General features: G+C 43.8%; 3 protein-coding genes across 5 annotated transcripts; 1 reads left to right on the forward strand and 2 right to left on the reverse strand.

Moving 5' to 3' along the window:
- Positions 1-90: 90 nt before the first annotated feature.
- On the reverse strand, positions 91-7,502 carry gpr12 (G protein-coupled receptor 12). 2 transcript variants are annotated; one of them, XM_046292785.1, is made up of 3 exons: positions 7,280-7,502; positions 6,980-7,035; positions 91-6,435 (listed from the first exon to the last, which is right to left on the reverse strand). In XM_046292785.1, exon 3 carries the CDS (start codon positions 6,430-6,432, stop codon positions 5,413-5,415), a length of 1,020 nt encoding a protein of 339 aa, XP_046148741.1. In that variant the 5' UTR covers positions 6,433-6,435; positions 6,980-7,035; positions 7,280-7,502; the 3' UTR covers positions 91-5,412. The 2 variants fall into 2 exon arrangements, with proteins under 2 accessions (XP_046148741.1, XP_046148742.1); XM_046292786.1 differs by lacking the exon at positions 6,980-7,035.
- A 6,298-nt stretch (positions 7,503-13,800) lies between these two features.
- Positions 13,801-17,814, reverse strand: usp12a (ubiquitin specific peptidase 12a). Its single transcript, XM_046292787.1, has 9 exons — positions 17,147-17,814; positions 16,020-16,100; positions 15,665-15,878; positions 15,309-15,544; positions 15,044-15,120; positions 14,840-14,923; positions 14,523-14,720; positions 14,364-14,442; positions 13,801-14,137 (listed from the first exon to the last, which is right to left on the reverse strand). Exons 1-9 carry the CDS (start codon positions 17,192-17,194, stop codon positions 14,036-14,038), a joined length of 1,119 nt encoding a protein of 372 aa, XP_046148743.1. The 5' UTR covers positions 17,195-17,814; the 3' UTR covers positions 13,801-14,035.
- A 181-nt stretch (positions 17,815-17,995) lies between these two features.
- On the forward strand, positions 17,996-21,698 carry rpl21 (ribosomal protein L21). 2 transcript variants are annotated; one of them, XM_046292788.1, is made up of 6 exons: positions 17,996-18,077; positions 18,944-19,022; positions 19,223-19,284; positions 20,458-20,570; positions 21,040-21,190; positions 21,574-21,698. In XM_046292788.1, the coding sequence occupies exons 2-6, from the start codon at positions 18,956-18,958 to the stop codon at positions 21,661-21,663; spliced, it is 483 nt and encodes a 160-aa protein (XP_046148744.1). In that variant the 5' UTR covers positions 17,996-18,077; positions 18,944-18,955; the 3' UTR covers positions 21,664-21,698. The 2 variants fall into 2 exon arrangements, with proteins under 2 accessions (XP_046148744.1, XP_046148745.1); XM_046292789.1 differs by having other exon boundaries at positions 18,028-18,077; positions 18,951-19,022.
- The last annotated feature ends 1,157 nt before the right edge of the window (positions 21,699-22,855 follow it).

The raw sequence follows: 22,855 nt of genomic DNA on the forward strand, positions 1-22,855 counted from the left end.
TGGTAACAGTACAGTTTAGAAGGAAGCCACCATGGGAGCAGAGCCAGTGGATTCAGAGTGAACAAAACAAACCAACACAGGCTTGTGTTTTTAATGCACATCACATTATTTTAATACAAAATTAACAACATCTCTCAATTCGGTAAACTAACCAAAGCAACAAAAATGTACATCTAACACCGTGAAAAAATACACACCACGTTCACACGTCTTACAATATCTCAGTTAGTGCATGTTGATTATCATTTATAGTTTTCATTTTGCAGATACTTAATTTGTTGTGCCATTTTTTTGTCCAACAACATAAAGTGCATTTCACATTTAAAACAACGCATGAGTCTACACAAGATGCTGTTACTGTAGCATCCCTCCCCATTCTCAGCCATTGAGGAGTTAAAAGACTTGTAATTTAGCTCTGGATCGGGGTACCAAACCACATAATTCACCAACAGCTCTTGAAACCCCACCGGTAACACTAGAAACTCCTCCAACCACATGAAAGTTCATTCCTCTGTACAATCAAAATGACACTTTTCTGTGCGATTACACTGCACAATACTTGAACATGAAGTAAATATGCTCCAAACAGTAAAGTACCATATCCACACACCAGTGGTTTCTTTGTCTACTCAAGAATGTGAAGCCCTTGTTTGCACCTATCCCAACTACGAAAGCTCACCTAGAGCCTAGAACGATTGACATTACTGTACATGAGAGAACATTAAAAAAAAATAAGGAAGCACGGTTTCATTTCTGTCCCTAGCCCTTAGCTCATTGGTCCGGCACATCCTCAAGATTTTTGATAGGTGAAAGTACTGCGACAGCTCCACCTAGCCCTCCAACAGGCTAAGTAAAGTGTAAGACATGCTGCTTTCACCTCTCCAGACTTTGCAGATCTGCCTAAAGAAGGGGGAGGGATTGGGGGAAGGGGCTAGGGATTGAAATGTAAACAGGCTTTAGAAAACAGTAATTGGGAGTGAAATGTGATGTCACTCAAAATTGGTGCATCTGAGCCCCCCTTGGACCCTGGCGTAGGTAGCACCATACGTGATGTCATAACACCCCTATAAAAAGATATGATGCTCTATCTACAGAATCTAATTGGTCAACAGGCTGCCACATTAAATAAACAATGTATATTTACCAATACATTCAGAAGAGGCTCTACAGCGCATTAAGATACAAGATACTTTAGATAAATCAGAATTCAGGCGTGTCAACGCTAGAAAAAAATATAGAAACTTTCACTAAATATAACAAAATAGATTATTCATCAAAGGTAAAGGACATGTCTTCTTGGCTTTGTAGGTCTGTGAAGAGCCACAAGAACTTGTGATACCAGGCTCTATGACAGGAGCTCTTATTCCATCAGTCACGTGACGTCATTGCCTTTACCACACACTACTGCTCAGGGTCAGCCGCTGCATACCTCCACTATTCAGTTCAACACATCAGGAACTATCCTTCTCTACGTCATTCCTCTGGTGGAATGTGTGTGATGAGGCCACTTCTCTCAGAATGATGGGAATAATGGCAGCCATTTCCCCTGAGGTGAAAGGGTCACGCAGATAGTAAATCCTCAGATCTACTGTCCCCATGGAGACAGCTATACAGTAGGTCTGTGCTTCTGGTCACAAACACACACACACACACACATCATACTCAAATGCACACACTCAGAGGCCATGCAACTCAAATGCACAGAAAGATTTTCCTTAATCACAGACACTTAATATGTTCACAAAGGCAGATGCAACTGAAAACCGGTGAGATATTTTCTCACAGAGTCCAGGTTTCATTCAGTGTAAGATATTGAAGACGACCATAGCCAGAGAATACAGCAGTAGATTCAGATCAAAGGAGGCAGTGACATTGTAATGAGTGATGACAGAATACTGGACGGTGGCAGTCAGTCTCCTGTCCCATTCACATTTTCAAAAACAAAACACACAAGTCAAGATCTAATTTCCCATTTGGAGAAATCACACACGGCACAAGTATTGGGGGAAGTTCAGAGTCCTTTTCGGCCTGGTCGTATAAGGACTCTGCTTGGCATCGTAGATAAGGGCTGTTGTCCTTGTATATCATCATGCTGGAGGTGGTCATGCTGCTGGGAAGAGGCTGTTATTGCCAATGATGTTTATAAACCCTGGATTGCGGATGCTATGTATTGGCCATTGAGAGGCTTTTAAGCCACCGGTCGGCCATATTGGCCCTCCCCAGTAGCAGCAGTCCTCCATAGAAATGAATGGAATTCTACAGAATTCTTTCAATTACATGTTTCAAGGACAAAATTACATGCATTTAAGTATTTGTTTTGTCGAAGAGGGGACTGTAACATGAGTATTAAGAAAATACTTTAAGGATTTTTACATATTTTATGTTTAGCTCACATATTAAAGTATGCATGAAGGTGTCTGTAATATAATAAACTTATCAGACACTAATGTAGACATTAATAAATGCATTTCTATGTCTTCCTAAATATGTTTTACACTGGAGGAGGAGTACCAAGATGACTGCGAGGTGGCTTCAATACAACGCCTCCTGTTAGTCGCCCAGGGCTTATACACATCATTGCTTATTGCTGACAGAGTATTGCGATTGGTCCATGAAGTAACTAACACTTAGTTGTTGCTGCTGGCTGATATGACAGGGCAGAATGAGGACCTAGGGCCGATTGACCCTCATCAACAAGCAATGTGTGAAGGGCGATGCTGTAACAGCATTAAGAACAACCATAAGATCACTCCACAACTAGCTTGAAATGTCACTGATGGTGCTATCGAATTAGATATATTCTGATAGCTCAAATGGCTGACATGTTGTCAAAGACGGTGGCGGTCATATGTGCTAGCAAGGCAGAAGTCTTGGGTTTGCGCCTCGGTGTGAGCCGAATCAGGAGGAAGTGGTACTTGCTAGGCAAGCAGCGCGAGGTCCATAACAGTGGTGCCGTGATCCGCAGTTGGGCTCAGCTCCAAGGCCGGGTTGTTAGCTATGAAGCGAGTTTAGAAGGGGGGAATGTATTAAGGATGTACCCGTCAGCTCACTCCACAGCTATCTTGAAATTGAGCTATCGGCTTAGATATTTTCCGATAGCTCAAACAGTTGTCAAGGAGGGTAGTCACGTGTCCAGCAAGGCAGAGGTCCTGGGTTCAAGCCTCATTATGAGCTGAATCAGAAGGAAGTTGTTGGTACTCGCTAGGCAAGCAGCAAGCATGACGTCCACACCGCTGATCAAGGGAAGGTGATACCTAGTCTGAATTCCTTCAACCGAAAGGTGTCTTCTGTATTTAACCCAACCGCTCTAAATCAGGGGGTGGTGTTGACTGGCTTCTGTCAGCCACGGTAAGGAAGTGGATCCAGGAGGCAGGAGACATCCATAGCTGGAAGAACAAGACGTGTCACTGCTCTCCTCCTTTCTTGTTATCCAAAGATTAAAACATTGAAAATAAATACACTTATTGTACCATGGTCTGTCACATAGATGAATGGTAATCAACACTCTATTACTTTGTGGATGTCCATCCCCATTTCGTATAATATGTTACGAATTACAATTTGTATTATATGTTACGAAGATGGAAAACGTACAATATGTTACGAAGTTGCAAATGTACAATATGTCACAAATTTGCTAAATGTATGATATGTTCCTAATTCTAGCTAGGATAGTGGTTAAGTTTAGGAGTTATGTTAAAGGGTTAAGGTTAGGGTTAACTAAAAGGGCTATGGTTAGGATTAGGTGATGGGTTGGCTAACATGCTAAGTAGTTGGAAATTAGCTAAAAAGTAGTAAGTAGTTGAAAAGTTGCCAATTAGCTAAAATGCTGAAGGTGTCAGTGATGATATCAAATTTGCAGTCCTTGAGTTAAGGCTGTCTTATGTAACCAAACATAACATATCACACAAAATGGAGTATCTTGGATTTACATATAGAATAATACACAATGGTCTGAGACCTGGTTGCAATATCAAGTGAAATGGTATTCATTAAAGTCCTATGCTTCATACACCTCGGGCTGTGTAGTCCGATGGCCCCACGGCCGCCATCCCACTTCTGACATCAATGTACCAAAAAGAGGAAGCTGGAAGCAAACCCGGGTATCTGGTGTAAAACGCAAACACCCCACACATAGTGCCAATATGGTTAACATGCTTGGTGGTAATTGTAACTTGGCTCATATAGCGAGGATCCCACAATACATTCCGTTTCAACAGCTCCCATCCGGTCTAACTGTCTGCTTGATCTGCAGAGGGAACATTTCACTCTCCTCTACTTTCAAGAGAAGTCAGCCTACTTAACGCGCATAAAATAAAGAATGAGTTAGTTATGAGAATCGGGCTGTTTATGTATGAAGAAGCGACTGGATAAAACGGAGATAAAAAGATCAAACCCATAGGTCTAATCATAATATAAGGGCATTTGGCACGCGCAAGGTGTAGGGCAATAAGGGTACTTATCTTCTGGAGGCTGTTGTCACCTCGGGATGTAGAGCAAACAGAACATCATAATACATTCTCACACGTGAAATGGGGAGAGATGGAGATTGAAAGATGGATGGAAGGGAAGATAAGCGCCCGCTCTCCTCCTCCTCGGCTTGGTTTCTTTACTCGGTGTCTGCGGAGGACGCAGGGCGCGCGGATCACAGAGCGCCGGGGCTATTTTTAGCCTCTCGCGGTTGTTTAGCTTTCAAAGCACGTTCAGAGTGCAGCAGCGAGATGAGATGCTCTAGCCGCAGCCCGGCTTCGTTGTCGGGAAACGTCTGCATCTTGATCATCGCCCCCTTTTGCTCATCACTCCCTCCACTACTCCTCTCGCTCTCCCTCTCTGTCCATGGGACACATACATTGCCTTTTTGCACACACGCGAGCTTTTTAACTTGTGGGACAAGTTTAAACAGTCTAGAATAATCTCTCAATCCTTTTATGGAGGAAAAAAGCGCGCATCATTAAAAGCGGCTAAAACTATGTAATCTACATTTGCTGCAGCGCCATGCGACCATCCTTTCCCAGTCATCTGCAGAACACCTCGTGGCACGTAAACCCAACGGTGGGGTGAAGGTGTGGAGGGGGGATGGTACACCTATGGTGGCAGCGGTCAGATCATGTGATGTTGTTTTATATTTAAACGGGTAAGACCGAGATAGAGAAGGTCAGAGGTACAGTAAGCATACAGTACACTTTTGTACCAAATCCTCCACCCTATACTCAAAGATATATACTGTATGTCTCTGCCTCTACTTATCCCTCCAACTCCCCTTCTCCTGCTGCTGCCTCCATCCTTCACTGGATACAGCCCAGCCATGGAGACACAGAGCCATGCAGTAGACCCAGCATGAGCCCTGCCTGCCTGCCTGCCTTCCTCTGCCCAGGGCACCTCTCTCCTTCCCTCCCAGGGCCTGGGTCTGTGTCAGACGTGGCTGGGAGTCCGTGCCCTGTGGGTCACCCTGGCCGGTATACAGCCACAACAGACCAGCCACAGAGCCTGCTGGATCTCCTGGTTCCTGAAGGCGTAGATCACTGGGTTGATGACTGAGTTGTAGGTGGCGGGCACCAGGGTGGCGTAGGTGTAGAGAGGTGGGTACGTGTAGTCGGCGACGAGGGAGTAGACGGTGAAGGGCATCCAGCAGGCGGCGAACGTTCCCAGGATGATGGCCAGTGTGGACACGCCCTTCCTGGTGGTGACGTAGTGGGGCGAGGTGGACAGGAAGTGATGCTGCAAGGCGATCTGGTGGGCGTGGTGCATGACGATCTTACAGATCTGCACGTACAGCTGCAGCATGAGGCCGAACAGCAGGAGGAAGGATACGGACAGCACCACCACGTTGTTCTTAGTCAGCGGGCGCACCACGCTGCATGTCGACTCCTCCGCCAGGCAGTTCACCCCCGTGATGGGAAGTAGGCCCAGGCAGAGAGACAGGCCCCAGAGGAGGACCAGCATGGTGTAGGTGAAGGCGGCAGTGCGCTCTGAGTTGTAGGTCAGGGCGTAGTAGAGTGACAGGTAACGGTCTATGGTGATGGCCAGCAGGCTGAAGACGGAGGCTGAGAAGGAGGCCACCACCAGACCAACAGTCAGCAGCTGGGCCGAGTCAGACCTCAGCAGGTAGGCCAAGGTGAAGTGGAGCACCAGGCCCAGACCAGCCAGGAGGTCAGCCAGGGCCAAGCTGCCGATCAGCAGGAACATGGGGGCTCGGAGAGACGGGTTCTGCCAGATCACCAGCACCACCAGGGCATTCTCACAGGCGATGAGGGTCCCTGAGGAGCACAGCAAGATGTCCCAGGGGTTGACCAGGAGAGGGGGCACCGGGGGAAAGGAGTCCAAAGGTGAGTAGGTGGCGTTGTCCGTGAATCCGTCTCCGCTGCTGGACCAGGCTGTGGGGTCAGGGGTCAGCCAGCTGGAGGTGACCAACGCTTTGTATGCGTCACTCATTGTCTGGAAACACACACATATACTAGTGTTATAAGAGGTCACACACACACACCCGTTGATGCATGCACCAAACACACACACACGTGTCAAAATTCACACACAGACTCGCAGTGGCACAGACACAAACTTAAGAAGCCACACAGAGATGAGCGCTGACACATAAGATAATATTTCGATAAGAGGACTATAGTAGCCTAGACATTATCCCTCTGCCCACATTCCATGCCTTAATGTTAATACAGTAACAAGAGATCACTCAGCCTGATTATAATCTAAAGTGTATTGTGTTATCTGGTATGAATTGAAAGAACAATACACAGTTGCCTATACTTGCTATAGTCACTGTGGTATGGAGCAGTTTTGTGGCAGATTGTGTAGACTACTCATCAACAGGCTCCAAATAAAGTATTTCGTAAATGGCCTACTATCATAACCAATCATAAAATGATATTAGGCCCAATTCTGAAAACCAGACAATGTAGGAATAGGAACCCTAAAAGACATGCAGCTTGCGCTATGCACACATTCGATTGTACATGTATCTCACCCCACCACAAGAGGAAATGGTCCCGATAGCCTCTTCTTCGCCACAACCCGTAGATGCTTGGAATAACGCAAAACAGACCATTTCAGCATCCTAGTCCTTTGTGGTGCTCCTCTCTTACCTTCTCATGTGTCTCAAAATTGGGCCTAATAATATTTAATCACCCTTGGTTTTCCCCAAAACCCCGCCATGTTGCATTAACAATAGCCTTGCATTGTTTTAACAATTTTCCTCAAATAGACCGCCCGCCCGTCCATTAATTAATGAATTCATCCATGTATCCACCACTATTAACATGCCTACCTGGACTCCGTGGTGCGGCGTAAGGCTAGATAAAAGTGCGTCCTTGCTGTATTTCCATTATAGGCTATTGATAACGATGGCGGCAGGTGCGGAGCCCCGATCAGATGAAGCTGCAGCACTGTTGCACCGGGGGGTGGATGGGTCTTTACTGAAGCACAGAGGGAGAGCAGGGAAAGCGGAGCAGAGGCTTTACAGGAGCATTGCTGTGGACTGCGGCTGTGCAGCGAGCGGGGTGTGGAAAAGGGGGAGCGCTGCTCTCTAACGGGCCAGACTCCGAGACGCGTACTGTTTGTTCAAACCCCCCACGGGAGGACGAGACAGCAACAGCTCAATACCAGGAGGACCTACTCATCTGTCAGCGCCCATTGCTCAAGGACAGAGACTGATAGGAGTGTTGTATAAGGCACAGGACCTTCATCCGTTCAAAGGCTAAATCGATTGGAAACAGGTGAGAACCCCCCCCCCCACATCTTATTTCTTTAATTTGGAGAAGAGTAGGCAGACTAGGAATAGTATTACATCAATGTATGTAAATTACACTATATCTGATGATCTTGAAGTGATTAATAAGGAAATACACTCTTTCTACAGTTCACTATATCAATCTCATCTTTCAGAAAGCGACTTAGATTCCTGTTTTGATTCAGTTAATAACTATGTTGGCCTGTAGAAGTAAGGTTTAAGAAACTCAGTGATTCTGATATATATTACTGAGTTGGACCAAGCCATTAAACAAATGCCCAAAGGTAAATCTCCTGCACCGGGTGGCCTGACTCCTGAATTCTATCAACATTTATGGCTTGATATTAGATAGTTATTGCTTTCGGTCTACAAAGAGGGTATTGCTAATGCTATCTTACCATCTTCTTTGAGAGAAGAACTAATATTTATTATACCCAAACCAATGAAGGGCGCTCTTTACCTGGACAATTGGAGACCAATCACGTTGTTGGCAAGTGACTATAAGTTACTAGCCCATGTCTATGCCAATAGGCTGAAAAAAGGCCTTGATGATATACAGTTGAAGTCGGAAGTTTACATACACCTTAGCCAAATACATTTAAACTCACAATTCCTGACATTTAATTCCAGTAAAAATTCCCTGTCTTAGGTCAGTTAGGATCACCACTTTATTTTAAGAATGTGAAACATCAGAATAATAGTAGAGAAAATGATTTATTTCAGCTTTTATTTCTTTCATCACATTCCCAGTGGGTCAGAAGTTTACATACACTCAATTAGGATTTGGTAGCATTGCCTTTAAATTGTTTAACTTTGTTCAAACGTTTCGGGTCTCCCACAATAACTTGGATTAATTTTGACACATTCCGCCTAACAGAGCTGTTTTAACTGAGTCAGGTTTGTAGGCCTCCTTGCTCGCACACACTTTTTCAGACCAGAGGACATTTCTCCAAAAAGTACGATCTTTGTCCCCATGTGCAGTTGCAAAACGTAGTCTGGCTTTTTTTATGGCAGTTTTGGAGCAGTGGCTTCTTCCTTGCTGAGCGTCCTTTCAGGTTATGTCGATATAGGACTCGTTTTTACTGTGGATATAGATACTTTTGTACCTGTTTCCTCCAGCATCTTCACAATGTCCTTTGCTGTTGTTCTGGGATTGATTTGCACTTTTTGCACCAAAGTGCGTTAATCTCTAGGAGACAGAATGCGCCTCCTTCCTGAGCGGTATGACGGCTGCGTGGTCCCATGGTGTTTATACTTGCATACTATTGTTTGTACAGATGAACGTGTACCACGTGTACCACGTTCATCCGTGAAATTGCTCCCAAGGATGAACCAGACTTGTGGAGGTCTAGAAATATTTTTCTGTGGTCTTGGCTGATTTCTTTTGATTTTCCCATGATGCCAAGTAAGAGGCACTGAGTTTGAAGGTAGGCCTTGAAATACATCCACAGGTACATCTCCAATCGACTCAAATAATGTCAATAAGCCTATCAGAAGCTTCTAACGCCATGACATCATTTTCAGGCATGTTACAAGCTGTTTAAAGGCACTGTCAAATTAGTGTATGTAAACTTCTGACCCACTGGAATTTTGATACAGTCAATTATAAGTGAAATAATCTGTCTGTAAACAATTGTTGGAACAATGACTTGTGTCATGCACAAAGTTTTGCCAAAACTATAGTTTGTTAACAAGAAATTTGTGGAGTGGTTGAATAACGAGTTTTAATGACTCCAACCTAAGTGTATGTAAACTTTTGACTTCAACTATATATAATCAGTGAAACTCAATCAGCCTTCATTAAAGGAAGGAGTTTTAGATATTAGATTACAGTGAGTTCAAAGAAGTTGACGGCTTTATATTGTTTATTTATTTATTTTTTAGGCTTTTGACGCTTTAGAACACAACTTTTTATTGAGAACTCTCTACTTTTGGGTTTGGGGAGAATTTCTGTAAAGTGATAATATATTATGTATAATGATATTAGCAGTTCTGTGGCTATGAGTAATGGCACATCCCCTTGTTTCTCTATTCCTAGAGGAATTAGACAGGGTTGTCCAATCTCCCCTCTTATTTATTTTAGGCACAGATTTACAAGCAGTATTTTTAGTCTGAGAATTTATAAGGGATCTGTATTTTTGGTAAAGATATATTAAGGTTTGCAAAGCAATTCCACTTCCTTTACTTTTACTTTGTCACGCCTTGGTCTTAGTATTTTGTGTTTTCTTTCTTTATTTGGTCCGTCCAGGGTGTGACATGGGTTTATTTTGTGGTGTGCTTTTGTATTGGGGTTTTAGTAGGTATTGAGATTGTGGCTGAGTTGGGTTGTCTAGGAAAGTCTATGGTTGCCTGAGGCGGCTCTTAATCAGAGGCAGGTGATTTTCGTTGTCTCTGATGGGGAACCATATTTAGGCAGCCATATTCTTTGAGTGTTTCGTGGGTGATTGTTCCTGTCTCTGTGTTAGTTGTCACCAGATAGGCTGTATAGGTTTTCACATTTCCGTTTGTTGTTTTTGTATTATTTGTGTTTTTTTCTTCATTAAAGATGTATCGAACTAACCACGTTGCATTTTGGTCCGACTCTCCTTTGACGGAAGAAAACCGTAACAGACTTATTAAAAACACTTGGTTATATTATGAGGTTGTTCCCCCTTTTCCAAGTTGACAAATTCATGACTTGAATCTTTTGGATAAAAATGCAACAATAAGTGGATACGATTGGCAGTTAATGAAGTCATTTTTGGTGATTATAATGAAATATATTAATACGGAAGTGATCAACACATGCTATGATCAAAAGTGACTACCTTTTACCTTACTTGTCCATTTATCCCAAAAGTTAAAGAAACTAATTTTTAAATATATTCTTCCACCTACCCTGTTAATGATTTCTTGCACAAAAGATTACATTTTGACAAAACTCATTATTTTTTGTTCTTCTGATTCAGAATCTATAGAGCATTTATTTTTTAATTTAATTTCATTTATTTGCTATCATTTTAGTAAACTATGGATTGAAATTCGTGAATGGTTGTGTATAAAATCTCCAAAATGACATTATGCTTATACTTGTAATTCCGATCATAACTATTTTATTAACATTATTATTATTTTTGCCAAATATATATATTTTTTAAAATCCTTATTTTGTAGTTTTTTCATTGAACTATTGCAATTTTATAAATCCCTCAAATGTGTGAAACTTAAAAAGTTGGAAAAAATTATTAGAAGCTATGTCTCTGAATGTCTGTTAATGTCTCATTGCCTGGTCGCCTGGTGTTCCATTATTTCATTTTTTTCATTGTATTCACAGGAATGTCCCTGTATTGATGTGTAATATTGGTATTGTTGTTGCAATACATAAAAACAATTTTTTTTTTATAAACAGAAATAAATCAATAAAAGATAGTGTTGTGCGCATCCCCCATGTGTGTCGGACTATCTTTCAAAAATAAGTAACTGTCCATTGTTTCCAGATTTATATGAAATACGACCTATGATTAATGACAGTAAGAGTTTAATAGTTTTCCTTCCAAAATGTTAAATTAAATATGTTAAAAAGCAGCTTTTCTGTGTTGGAATGGTGTGGGTGTTCCCCAACAACATAATTAATGGTGTGGGTGTTCCCCAACAACATAATTAATGGCGTGGGTGTTCCCCAACAACATAATTAATGGCGTGGGTGTTCCCCAACAACATAATTAATGGCGTGGGTGTTCCCCAACAACATAATTAATGGTGTGGGTGTTCCCCAACAACATAATTAATGGTGTGGGTGTTCCCCAACAACATAATTCATGGTGTGGGTGTTCCCCAACAACATAATTCATGGTGTGGGTGTTCCCCAACAAAATAATTAATGGTGTGGGTGTTTCCCAAAAACAAAATTAATGGTGTGGGTGTTCCCCAACAACATAATTCATGGTGTGGGTGTTCCCCAACAACATAATTAATGGTGTGGGTGTTCCCCAACAACATAAGTCATGGTGTGGGTGTTCCCCAACAACATAATGAATGGTGTGGGTGTTCCCCAACACCATAATGAATGGTGTGGGTGTTCCCCAACAACATAATTAATGGTGTGGGTGTTCCCCAACAACATAATTAATGGTGTGGGCGTATACCAGTCATAAATCAAAATATTGATGCAAGTAGACAGAATGATGACATCATCCTCTATGAGGAAATAGAAAGTATTTTTGAAATGGTCTGTTTGAGATACTAGTTTGAGGTGGGGTTTAGGTATTTTTTCTCAAATGTAGGCTTTGGCTACAAATACAAGTAGGCCATAGGACAAGTCAACAACCTTTATTTGGTTGTTGGTTACCAGGCTGTGGTATCACCATGCAATAAGATCTCATGGTTTGACCAATTTTACTTTAGATTCTGACATTTGTCCACATTTCTCCAATGCCATGTTGACACAGAGTTCTTCTTTCCTCATCCTAGCCCCCTGTGTTTTGCTATTCTGGGCATGTCTATTCGAACCATAATCTGTCAGCCACCTCCCGATTCTCATCCCTCTCTCTCTCTCATCCATCTTCTATCTACCCTTATTCCCTCAGTTCCTCTGAGCTTGAAGGCCTTCACTTTCAATCATTAATTGATTAAGTCTGTCTTCAGATGTGTCTGTAGGTGGCTAGTCAGTAGACTCCTCTACACGCCTGCCTGAGCATCATCTAGCCATGTTTTTGTTAAGGCAACCGTGGGTGGGCTGGGCTGCTTACAATGGCAGCATCATGACTGGAGGTGTGAATTCATTAAAAATACACTGCTGTTGTGCTGTTGCAGTATGAACCTGTAGTGACCAGGTAGAACCACCGAGGGGCAGTGCTGAGCAAGGATGAGTCATCAGTGTGCACCTGGGGGAGAGGAACCAGTCTATGAAAGTAGAACACACACTCACAGCCTGTATCTATGATATTTTATTCAATTTTTCTTTAAAACAGAAAATGACCATTTCACAACAGGCCGTCCCGAGCAAACCCTCACATAAACCTTGCCAACACCTACAAAACGGTATCAAAAGTGCACCATAGTGACAATACATTATCTTATCAAGGTCTTATATTTTTTTCCTATGATAATATCATCTAATTCTCCTCATATTGATACAAATACCACTCTGTACATGGTAGAAATACACGACCCAAGTGTCCCACACTTGGAACACTCACCTCCCCACTCTCCCTTCATGCAGTCAACTGGTCTGCTCTGACTAGGCCCCAGCCAGGCACCAAAGCAGAGTTGCAGTCTGAGGGAGTGTGCAGACACCTGGCCGCTATTACAACACATGAATCATTAAATACCCACTCACCCCACACAAACCCCCATGCTATAACCATCGCCTCAGTCACACAACCTCTGTACAACAGTCATTAAACAGCTTTCCAACTCACAAAACTGATGAACCTTTGACACAACTCCCTGTAGCAGCATCTCCAGCCTAAGTGACAGGGTGGGGGGGAGGGAGGGAGGGAGGGAGGGAGGGAGGGAGGGAGGGAGGGAGGGAGGGAGGGAGGGAGGGAGGGAGGGAGGGAGGGAGGGAGGGAGGGAGGGAGGGAGGGAGGGAGGGAGGGAGGGAGGAGGAAGAGGAGGGAGGTAGGAGGAAGAGGGAGGGAGGGAGGGAGGGAGGAGGAAGAGGAGGGAGGTAGGGGAGGAAGAGGAGGGAGGTAGGAGGGAGGTAGGAGGAAGAGGAGGGAGGGAGGAGGAAGCGGAGGGAGGGAAGAGGAGGGAGGGAGGAGGAGGAAGAGGAGGGAGGGAGGTAGGAGGAAGAGGAGGGAGGGAGGTAGGAGGAAGAGGAGGGAGGGAGGTAGGAGGAAGAGGAGGGAGGGAGGAGGAAGAGGAGGGAGGTAGGAGGAAGAGGGAGGGAGGGAGGAAGAGGAGGAGGAAGGAAGGGAGGAGGAAGAGGAGGGAGGTAGGAGGAAGAGGAGGGAGGTAGGAGGAAGAGGGAGGGAGGAGGTAGGAGGAAGAGGGAGGGAGGAGGAAGAGGAGGGAGGGAGGAGGAAGAGGAGGGAGGGAGGAGGAAGAGGAGGGAGGGAGGAGGAAGAGGAGGGAGGTAGGAGGAAGAGGAGGGAGGGAGGAGGAAGAGGGAGGGAGGAGGAAGAGGGAGGGAGGAGGAAGAGGGAGGGAGGAGGAAGAGGGAGGGAGGGAGGAAGGAAGGTAGGAGGGAGGATAGGGGGGACTGAGGCTGAGCTTCAGTAGGTGTGTGACACCACAGAGCGATTTACACTAGTATGGTCCACTAGTATGATCCTCAAATCCACTGAGAGGTACTGTCCTCTTCAGGGACAGTCAGTCTCTTGACTGATAGAATAGGATGTAGCCTGACTCAGAGTTCTTTGAGATCTCAGAGGTGAGGCCGTAGAACTCCTCTATGGCCTGGGCATCTATCTTCTGCAGAGGGAAGGAGAGACAACACGGGTCAATGGGGTCACACAAAACACAAGGGCGCACCCATGCATGCTCACACACATCCTCGTGGGGACCTAACCCTAATCCTTAAATTTAAAATAGCCTTTGTCCACGTGGAATTTTTATTGTTTTACAATCCCTGTGGAACTATGGGGATTTGAAGTCCCCACAAGGATAGAAGAACCAACCTACACATACAACATCTTACCTCTACAATGTCATCATCAAACAGCAGCCAGAAGTCGTGACTCTTCACAATGGCGATGTAGTGTCCTCGGTTTGGACCACTGAAAACAAGACGACGAAGTCAGCAACACACTCACAACCTTAAGGGTCAGTTAGAATACTTTTAGACAACAACACTGACCTCCCACAATGCACCACGACGGCAACCAGGTCATAGAGCCTCTCGGGATTGGTTGCGTCTCCTGAGGTGTTGAAGAGGCGGAGCTCCAGAGGGAAGACAACACGATAGGACAGCTTGGTGTAACGTTGCAGCTGCTCCATGTACTTGAACCTCTTCAGGTGTAGAGCCAGGATCATAGGCAGCTTCTTCACACGCATCCTGGGGGAGGAGTCAATTACAGTGGACACACAACCTCACACACACAACAATAAACACGGTCATCACAGAATAATACTTTTGTTTACTTTTGCAATGAACACAACACTGCCAACACAGACCTTTTGTGTGCCTCCTGTTTACTTCTACATTCTTCACAGTAGTACTTATACTCACTGCAGAGAGTCTCTGTGTTACTAAACCCCCTGGAGGGAGAAACGGAGAGAAGGAGAGCGAGGGGTCAGAGTACTTGGAGGTACACGGAGCAAGAAGCAATGAACAGGCCAGTCAATATGTAATGTGTTATTGTAGTCAGGTGTTCTTACCTGAGACAGTGTGTGATAGAGGTGTTCTGTTCCACATCCACTGACAGGTCCAGGAAGTCTTCATCTTTGCTGCTGATCTGTAGGGAGAAAACAGCATGACTACAGTCAGATGGAAACTTGATTTAGTCCATCGTCGTGCCAACAGAATTTGAGCCTTCTCTCTACAGCGTATCACCGACATGCATTGCATCCTGCTGACCACAACAACAACAGGGAGATAACTAGTTGATGTGGGTGAGGGGCTTCAGACTCGGACGGTGCGTACCGTTTCACAGGTGAGGCAGCGGGTCTCGTTGGTGAGGGTTCCCTGGAAGATCTCATGGACCCAGGTGGAGGGAGGCGGGGCGTTGCTGTTGTTGTTCTGGGAGTCGAGCGAGCCATTGGCCAGGCGGCCGTTGGTCTTGTCCTGCTTCCTCTCCTCCTGCAGCAGGTCAGCGATGGTGTTGAGCAGGTAGTTGAGGAACTCATGGGCATCCTGTTGCATGTAGTTGTCAAACAGCTCTGCAGAGGGAGATGGAGAGGAGGTGGGTAGGGTACAAGTGAGACAGGGGAGAGGGTCAACAGGGGAGAGAGGGTCTGTCCCCCCCATCCCGAACTACAAGCATACCGTCTCCTGCTCACCATTCTCCTTGCGTAGGCGCGTGATGAACTTCTTGGGTGGTATGACTCCCACCTTTCTCTTCTGGTTGGCGATACTGTGGAACAGGTCGGCCAGGCAGGTCAGCAGGTTCTCCTTGCGTCGGGGCTGGCTGCGGTACGCCAAGATCTTCTCCCGGAACGGACGGCAGAAGTACAGCGCCTGCAGCACCGAGTTACAGTAGCACGTGTTCCCAAACTGGGGGCAAATACAAGGACAGATACAAAGAGTAAGGCAAAGAGCTGGACACACAATAACCGTCTGCATGGATAAGGCACATGAGATCTGTAACAAAGATTATGCAGACATGTGCATGTGAACTACGGCACTCTCACTTACATTGACCAATCCGAAGTAGTGCTCGTTGACAGGGAACTGCTCTGAGCCAATCTCTTTCTCCAGAGCGGAGGCATTGGCGCCCTGTAATACAAAGTGTTGATATTTTTGGCATAGGTCGATGGGAGTGTGTACCGATCAATAGTTCCAAATGGAATTTCATATCCAATGTCAATAGCTGTCAGTGGGAGGGGGGGGCAGAATGACTATGTCATTCTTTGTTAATGGAACATGACCCTCACCATCAGAGGCTGTGAAAATGCCCAGCAACCAGGATTTCCTGAGTAGGCCTACATGGACAGAGGTTGGGTTTGATCATAAAAAATAAAAAAATAAATAAATGTATGATCCAAATGAATGAAGTCTGTCTGACAGGTTTGCCAAACTAAGTAGTTATCTTTGTAAACTGGGAACAATATGACAGCCAGGCAGTCTTGTCTAGCAGCTGATCATGTCGTCATCTGCTGTGTTCCAGAAATAGCTCGCGCTTCGGTAGAATTCAGAAAAGGGGGTTTACAGGAAGACAACTCACTGTATCGTCAGTCACAATGTTAGATTTGACTAATTATTTAACTACTGTAACTATCTGGAAATGCTGTCTAGCTAAATTAACATTCACATACAGGAAAAGCACAACTGTGAACATAACTTTGTTAGGTTTGACATTGATCGTGGAGTTGAGTAAACTCAGCTAACAATTACGGAGTTGATATAGTATTCAAATTGTGTACAGTGTTGAAATGTCTTGACATCCACACTGCTTTACTGCAAAATGAACGTGCAAGCTAGCTAGCCTCGGTAACTAGTAAACCAGGTGCTGAAGCCGCAGAACTATGCAGTGCGGTCACAGTGGGGGAGGAGATAAACATCACTAATTAATGAAAGATCATACATAAACAGCCCACTAATATAACACATTAAAGGCCTACGACATTAGTTATCATAGCTAGCAATAGAACGTAAGACAAAAACTGTGTCAGTGAAGCCAGGAAAACTGACTGGGTAGCAACAGAAAAGCAGACGATTTTAACCATCTTCCATGTCACGCAAGATAGTAACAACACAACCACGGTTGTCGTGCCACCCTCTCATCACTTTGCAATGTGTTTAATAGATGCCATTTTACTCACCATGGTACAAAAAGAGGCAAATTTGGAAACTGTCATTAGGATTTCCATTCGCCCAACGCCATCTTCCACCCAATCACCGCGAGGAGGACTCCCTTGTGACAGGGCACACTGGCCGGGCGATGGGAGCTCCGCTCGGTCTTAGAGGGTCATGTCAAAGCGATCCATCTTTTGTTAAATTAACGTCAGATTAAGGAGAATACGGTAAAGGTTTTGAAAATATGTAGTTAACTAAAATGCTACAAAAGCTTTAAAAAAATCTACTTTTACGTTAATTTGACAAAAGCTCGATCCCTTCTAGCCGTGACCGTTTTAGCTCCGTGCAAGATAACCTCCATCCGATGTCCATGTTCTGTGGCGTAGATAATATAACCTTCACCAATGTGCCCACATGAGCAATTCTGGACACACAGCTGTGTAGAGAATGACGACTGTAACTAATGTCAAACCAGAGTCAAACTCACTCAAACTTTGATCAGGCTTTTGAGACGAGAATCCAATTTACTTGTCAATATAACTGGCTGTCACGGTCAGCAGTTCATCAATCAATTGTTTCGATAATATACAAGCACAACCAAATCGGCATTATTTTAATACATTTTGTTAACAAAAGTTAATCAGATGAGTCGTTCAGCAGTTCACTGACATGGTCTGGTCATAGGACGCTTCACAGTGCCTCAACATTCCAATAGGAAAGGAAGTTTGCTATTATCTGATCTGAAATCATTTAATACATTGTACCAATGGAGCTTAGTCAATGAGGTAGATAACCAAAACTGGACTTAGATCAGCACAGAGGGGAAACAAATGATTCTACCCCAGCATGTTTGTTCAGGCAATAGGAAGGCCATGCTTAAATCTGTTTTAGAAGGAGGAGTTTCGGGTCCTTTATTCTCTCTTTCCGCCGTACCCGCCATCTTGTGAGCTACCGGGGGTAAGATGTGCTCTGCATTTAAAGACCATAAACTTATAAAATATCATTTTAAATGCATACAAAGACATTGATATAAGTATGTTAAAACATACTCTATATTTGAGGCGTGAATTCACCCTTTAAAGACCGTATGTGTGGCATATAGTGACACGGTTTGGTAATGGGGTAACAGCGTGGCTGCACATGCGGGCCTAACCACTGCTGCGTTCGCAGGAATAGTTATTTCTTAGGCACAATAGCATACACAGCCAGAATTTGACATGCAAAATAAGTTAACTTTGGTGCAACGTGGCAGTTAACTTAATTGTCAATCTGGGAAAATGAGGCGGCATTGGACTGAGTTTGCGAGCGAGGTAACGTTGGACTTAAATAGCTAACGTTCGTTTTTTGGCGTTGTATTTTTGACTGAAGTTTCCATGTTTTGCGTGTGTCCTTATTATTAGTAACTGGTGTACATCTTATAATAATCACTAGCTATGATTATTATTAGTAACTGGTGTACATCTTATAATAATCACTAGCTATGATTATTATTAGTAACTGGTGTACATCTTATAATAATCACTAGCTATGATTCGGACAACATTGTTTTTCTTTGCAGTGAAATTCACTTTGTCACAGGTTGCAGTTGTCAGGAAAACGTTAATCAGACCACTGTATTGGTAATTTAGTTACATAACATAGATACATAGGGCGGGGTTAAATTCAGTTTTTGTATCTGACAGCATTACGTCCATTGACTACTAAACCCTAGTATACAAAGTCCTAGACCACTCTTGTAAATCATACATTTTACAGCCACAGTAATGAAGAATTCCTACTTTGCCTTTGGGTGTATCTAACATTTGAATGTCCATGTTTTCAAGTAATCAGGCATCATGACGAACACAAGAGGCAAGAGGAGGGGGACGAGGTACATGTTCAGCAGGGCCTTCCGCAAGCATGGTGAGTTCATATCAGAAAGACTGCAGATGAAATGTCTCGTTAGGTCACTACAATTTCTGAGTTATTTGAAGTAAAGAACTCGAGATTAGGGGTGTTACTGGCATGATCCACAGCTGAGTAGCCCTCGTTAGTTACCCCAAGCCCACTTTCGAATTGTTGTTTTGGTTGGTTGTGAGGAATCAATGTACTTTGTTCCTCAGGTCCCATTCCCCTGTCCACGTACATGCGTATCTACAGGAAGGGCGATATCGTTGACATCAAGGTAAGGTTTGTTCCACCTTTTCCAGGTTTCACTAACCAGGTTTCCATCTATCGATTTCATGCTGATGAAATGCCTGAAGCATGAAAGTCACCATCAGGCTGACACCAGAACAATAACTCATATTGAAGTACATTTGTAGTCATGCAATGATATGGTGTGGACCTTTCATTACGAATCGGAAACCATGCAGTTTATTAGGCTCAGAATAAATATGTTTTTGATTAACTTCACAGGGTGGTGAATGTGCAAGGTGATGAACTTGATGCTTCTGTCCAATAATTATCCAGGGTCTTATTCTGGTGACATGATTGATGCTTGGCTGCCGTTTGACAAATACATACAAATGACAAAGCTTTAATCTATAATAATCTCATGTGGATAGCCTACCTGAAACTATCTGTGAGCTGTTGGTTAAGGATAGTGGTCACATTTGCTATATAATGCAATAGGTTTTGTGATATTGAGAATGCAATGGAAACACATTTTGACTTGTATTTTTCATTTGGTACATGGGAATTTAACGGCAAGTTATGTGCACTACGTCATCAAAACAAAGTCAGTTTGATGGAAACACATCTTCACCAAAAACACCCATATTCACTTTGCCACCTGGGCTGTCCTAAGTGGTCATTCACATGGGGGACAGTATGTGTACTTTATCACCCCGGCCAAGCATCTACCGTATGTTCGAACTTGGGTTGTTGGAGACCAGCACAACAACACAAAATTCCCCTCAATTGCAGGTCATGGCATAGCACAAGTTCCAGCGAAATTAAGGCTGCATAGAATTTCAAAAACATTACAATACATTTCACAACGCATTGTGTGCCCTCGGGCCACTACTCTACTACTACATATCTACAACACAAAGTCTGTAGGTGTGTCCCTGCTGGACCATATGGTGTGTTATATTTTTTCAGATTGTATTGCTTGCGTGCGATACTTGGCGTGGATTAGAGTTCCATGTAGTACTATATGCGCCTCCCGTAGTCTGTTCTGGACTTGGGGACTGTGAAGAGACCTCTGATGCAGGTTTTTGAATATTCACATGAAAATCAGTTGCAAATTGGATGGAAACCTGGCTGTTGGTAGTGACTGCATCGTAACTAAATTAGTTATATTTTGGACTTCACCAAAACCCAACTCTTAAGATTGTGAATGTCTCTCCTCCAGGGTACAGGTACCATCCAGAAGGGAATGCCTCATAAGTGCTACCACGGCAAGACGGGCAGAGTCTACAACGTAACCCAACATGCTGTCGGCATCATTGTCAACAAGCAGGTCAAGTAAGTATGGCAATGTATGGTGGATTGGTCAGCATCGGTTTCCTTTCCAGCTTGGTCATGTTTTAGGTCTTTCATAAAGGAAATTGATGTGCCCTGCCGGTATCTTTGTAATGGAAGGTTAATGTTGCAGAAGTATGATTGCTGCCTATCTCAAAACCCCACCTTCACTTTGCCACCCGGGCTGTCCTATGTCCTAAGTGGTCATTCATGTGGGGGACAGTATTTGTACTTCAGCATCCCGGCCAAGCACCTACCGTATGTTTGAACTTGGGTTGTTGAAGTAGACACAAAAAAATAATATTTGCAGGCCACACGTCTTTTACCATTTGGAAGCGTTATGTTTTCTGATAAGTCAGGGTCTCAATTACGCTGCTTACATCCATCTTGTAACCAGTAGCCTTTTGTATGTTGTGCTGACCACATCCCGGATTTATTTTGAAGCTGAAAACATCTCCCCTTCTCTCTGTAGAGGTAAGATCCTTGCCAAGAGGATCAACGTACGTATTGAGCATGTGAAGCACTCTAAGAGCAGGGACAGCTTCCTGCAGCGCGTCAAGGAGAACGAGAAGAGGAAAGTGGAGGCCAAGCAGAAGGGCACCTGGGTGGAGCTGAAACGGCAGGTATGGAGAGCACATTTACCTGGGCCGTTGTCAGTAGTGTTTTAACAGGCTGTACATCCTATAGCTCTCTGGGACCAGCTTTGTTGGTCACTATTCTATGTAACTGAACATTCCAGATAGATTGAAGATATAGAAAGGACATTAACACATCTAGTGGAATGTTTTGATATTTTGAAGCATTCTGTAATGGTAATTCAGCCGTGTCATCATTTCTGATAGTCCTTTGAATTGTGTACCCACATATAAATGTATGCACACATGACTAAGTCGCTTAGGATAAAAGCCTGCTAAATTGCTATTTTTATTCAACCTTTATTTAATGATTTTGTATTTGTAGTGGCATCTCATCTATGCATTTGTCCTTTCCTCATCTCCCCCTGCAGCCCACTGCTCCCCGTGATGCCCGCTTTGTCAGCACCAAGGGCAATGAGCCCCAGCTGCTGGAGCCCATCCCCTATGAGTTCATGGCATAACTATGCTGACCAAAATAAAACTGTTTCTGCACAGATTTATGTGAGCTTGAGTCTTATGTACACTAACTTGCAGGGATGTTGGTAACTTCTGTGTCTAAAACTACCTAATGGAAAAGGAGATGTTTCAGGGCAGGGGGGAGAACTGACCCTTATGTGATACCTTGAGTTATGTAGGTGCTGTCCAGGGAGACTTAGGTTGCAGCTGTCGTTCAATGATTGTCTTTCATTGATCACTCGTAGGGAAGTGAAATGCGATTTCTATTTCACCGGCAAACAGAACTCCAAGGACAGCAGTCTCAAAGTATACGCACAGCTTTTACTCAGCCCACTTCAGGCACTCTACACTTGCATTTGAGTTGACATTAATGTGAAGTGTTTTGACACCTTAAAATGTGAGTGCTGTCCATTGTCAAAAAATAAAGAACATCTGGGTGTATGTTTTTTAAAATTGATTGGTTGTGTTGCAAATATGTCAATGTTCAAGGTAGACTTTTTCAAAATGTACTTTTCTCTGCCTTAACTGTACTTCCTGGAAATAACTGCTAGTACACCAATCAGGCCAGCAGGTGGCAATGTGCACCAGGGTAAGTGCCTTCCTCTAGGAGCTGATCCTTGGATTATTTATTACTATGGATCCCCATTCGCTACTCTTCCTGGGATCCAGCGAAATTAGGGCTTTATACAATTTAAAAACATTACAATACATTTCACAGCACATTGTGTGCCCTCAGGCTATTCTAATACTACATGTCTCCACGGTCCCAGCTGTTTCAGAAGGTGTATTTAGCTTTTATTTATCAGATTTTACTTGTATGAGTTACTTGATGTGGAATAGCATTCCATGTAGTACATTTGTCATTGTTTCATAGTACAGATTGAATGCCCGGGCTCCTATACAAATGTCAATGGTCATAGACTGCTACTGAGAATACATCTGAAAAAGCTATACCCTGTAAATGTGGATTGTGTCCAATCAGATTTAGATGCATTTGAGAGCAGTGAGCCCTTAAATGCCCTTCAAGTACAATCACAGCAGGCTGGTGTTCAGTCTTTAGTGTAAAGTACATCATTCTTCATTCAAGTGTTACATCTCTTTTCTGGTGGTGTGATCATGCAGCCATGCCTGTTATGTGTGTGTGTCATGTGGTACTGTTTGACTGTGTACTTTGTGTGTGTGTGTAGGGAGGAGGGA

Source organism: Oncorhynchus gorbuscha, linkage group LG12 (assembly GCF_021184085.1).
Source record: "Oncorhynchus gorbuscha isolate QuinsamMale2020 ecotype Even-year linkage group LG12, OgorEven_v1.0, whole genome shotgun sequence".
Classification (NCBI taxonomy): Eukaryota; Metazoa; Chordata; class Actinopteri; order Salmoniformes; family Salmonidae; genus Oncorhynchus; species Oncorhynchus gorbuscha.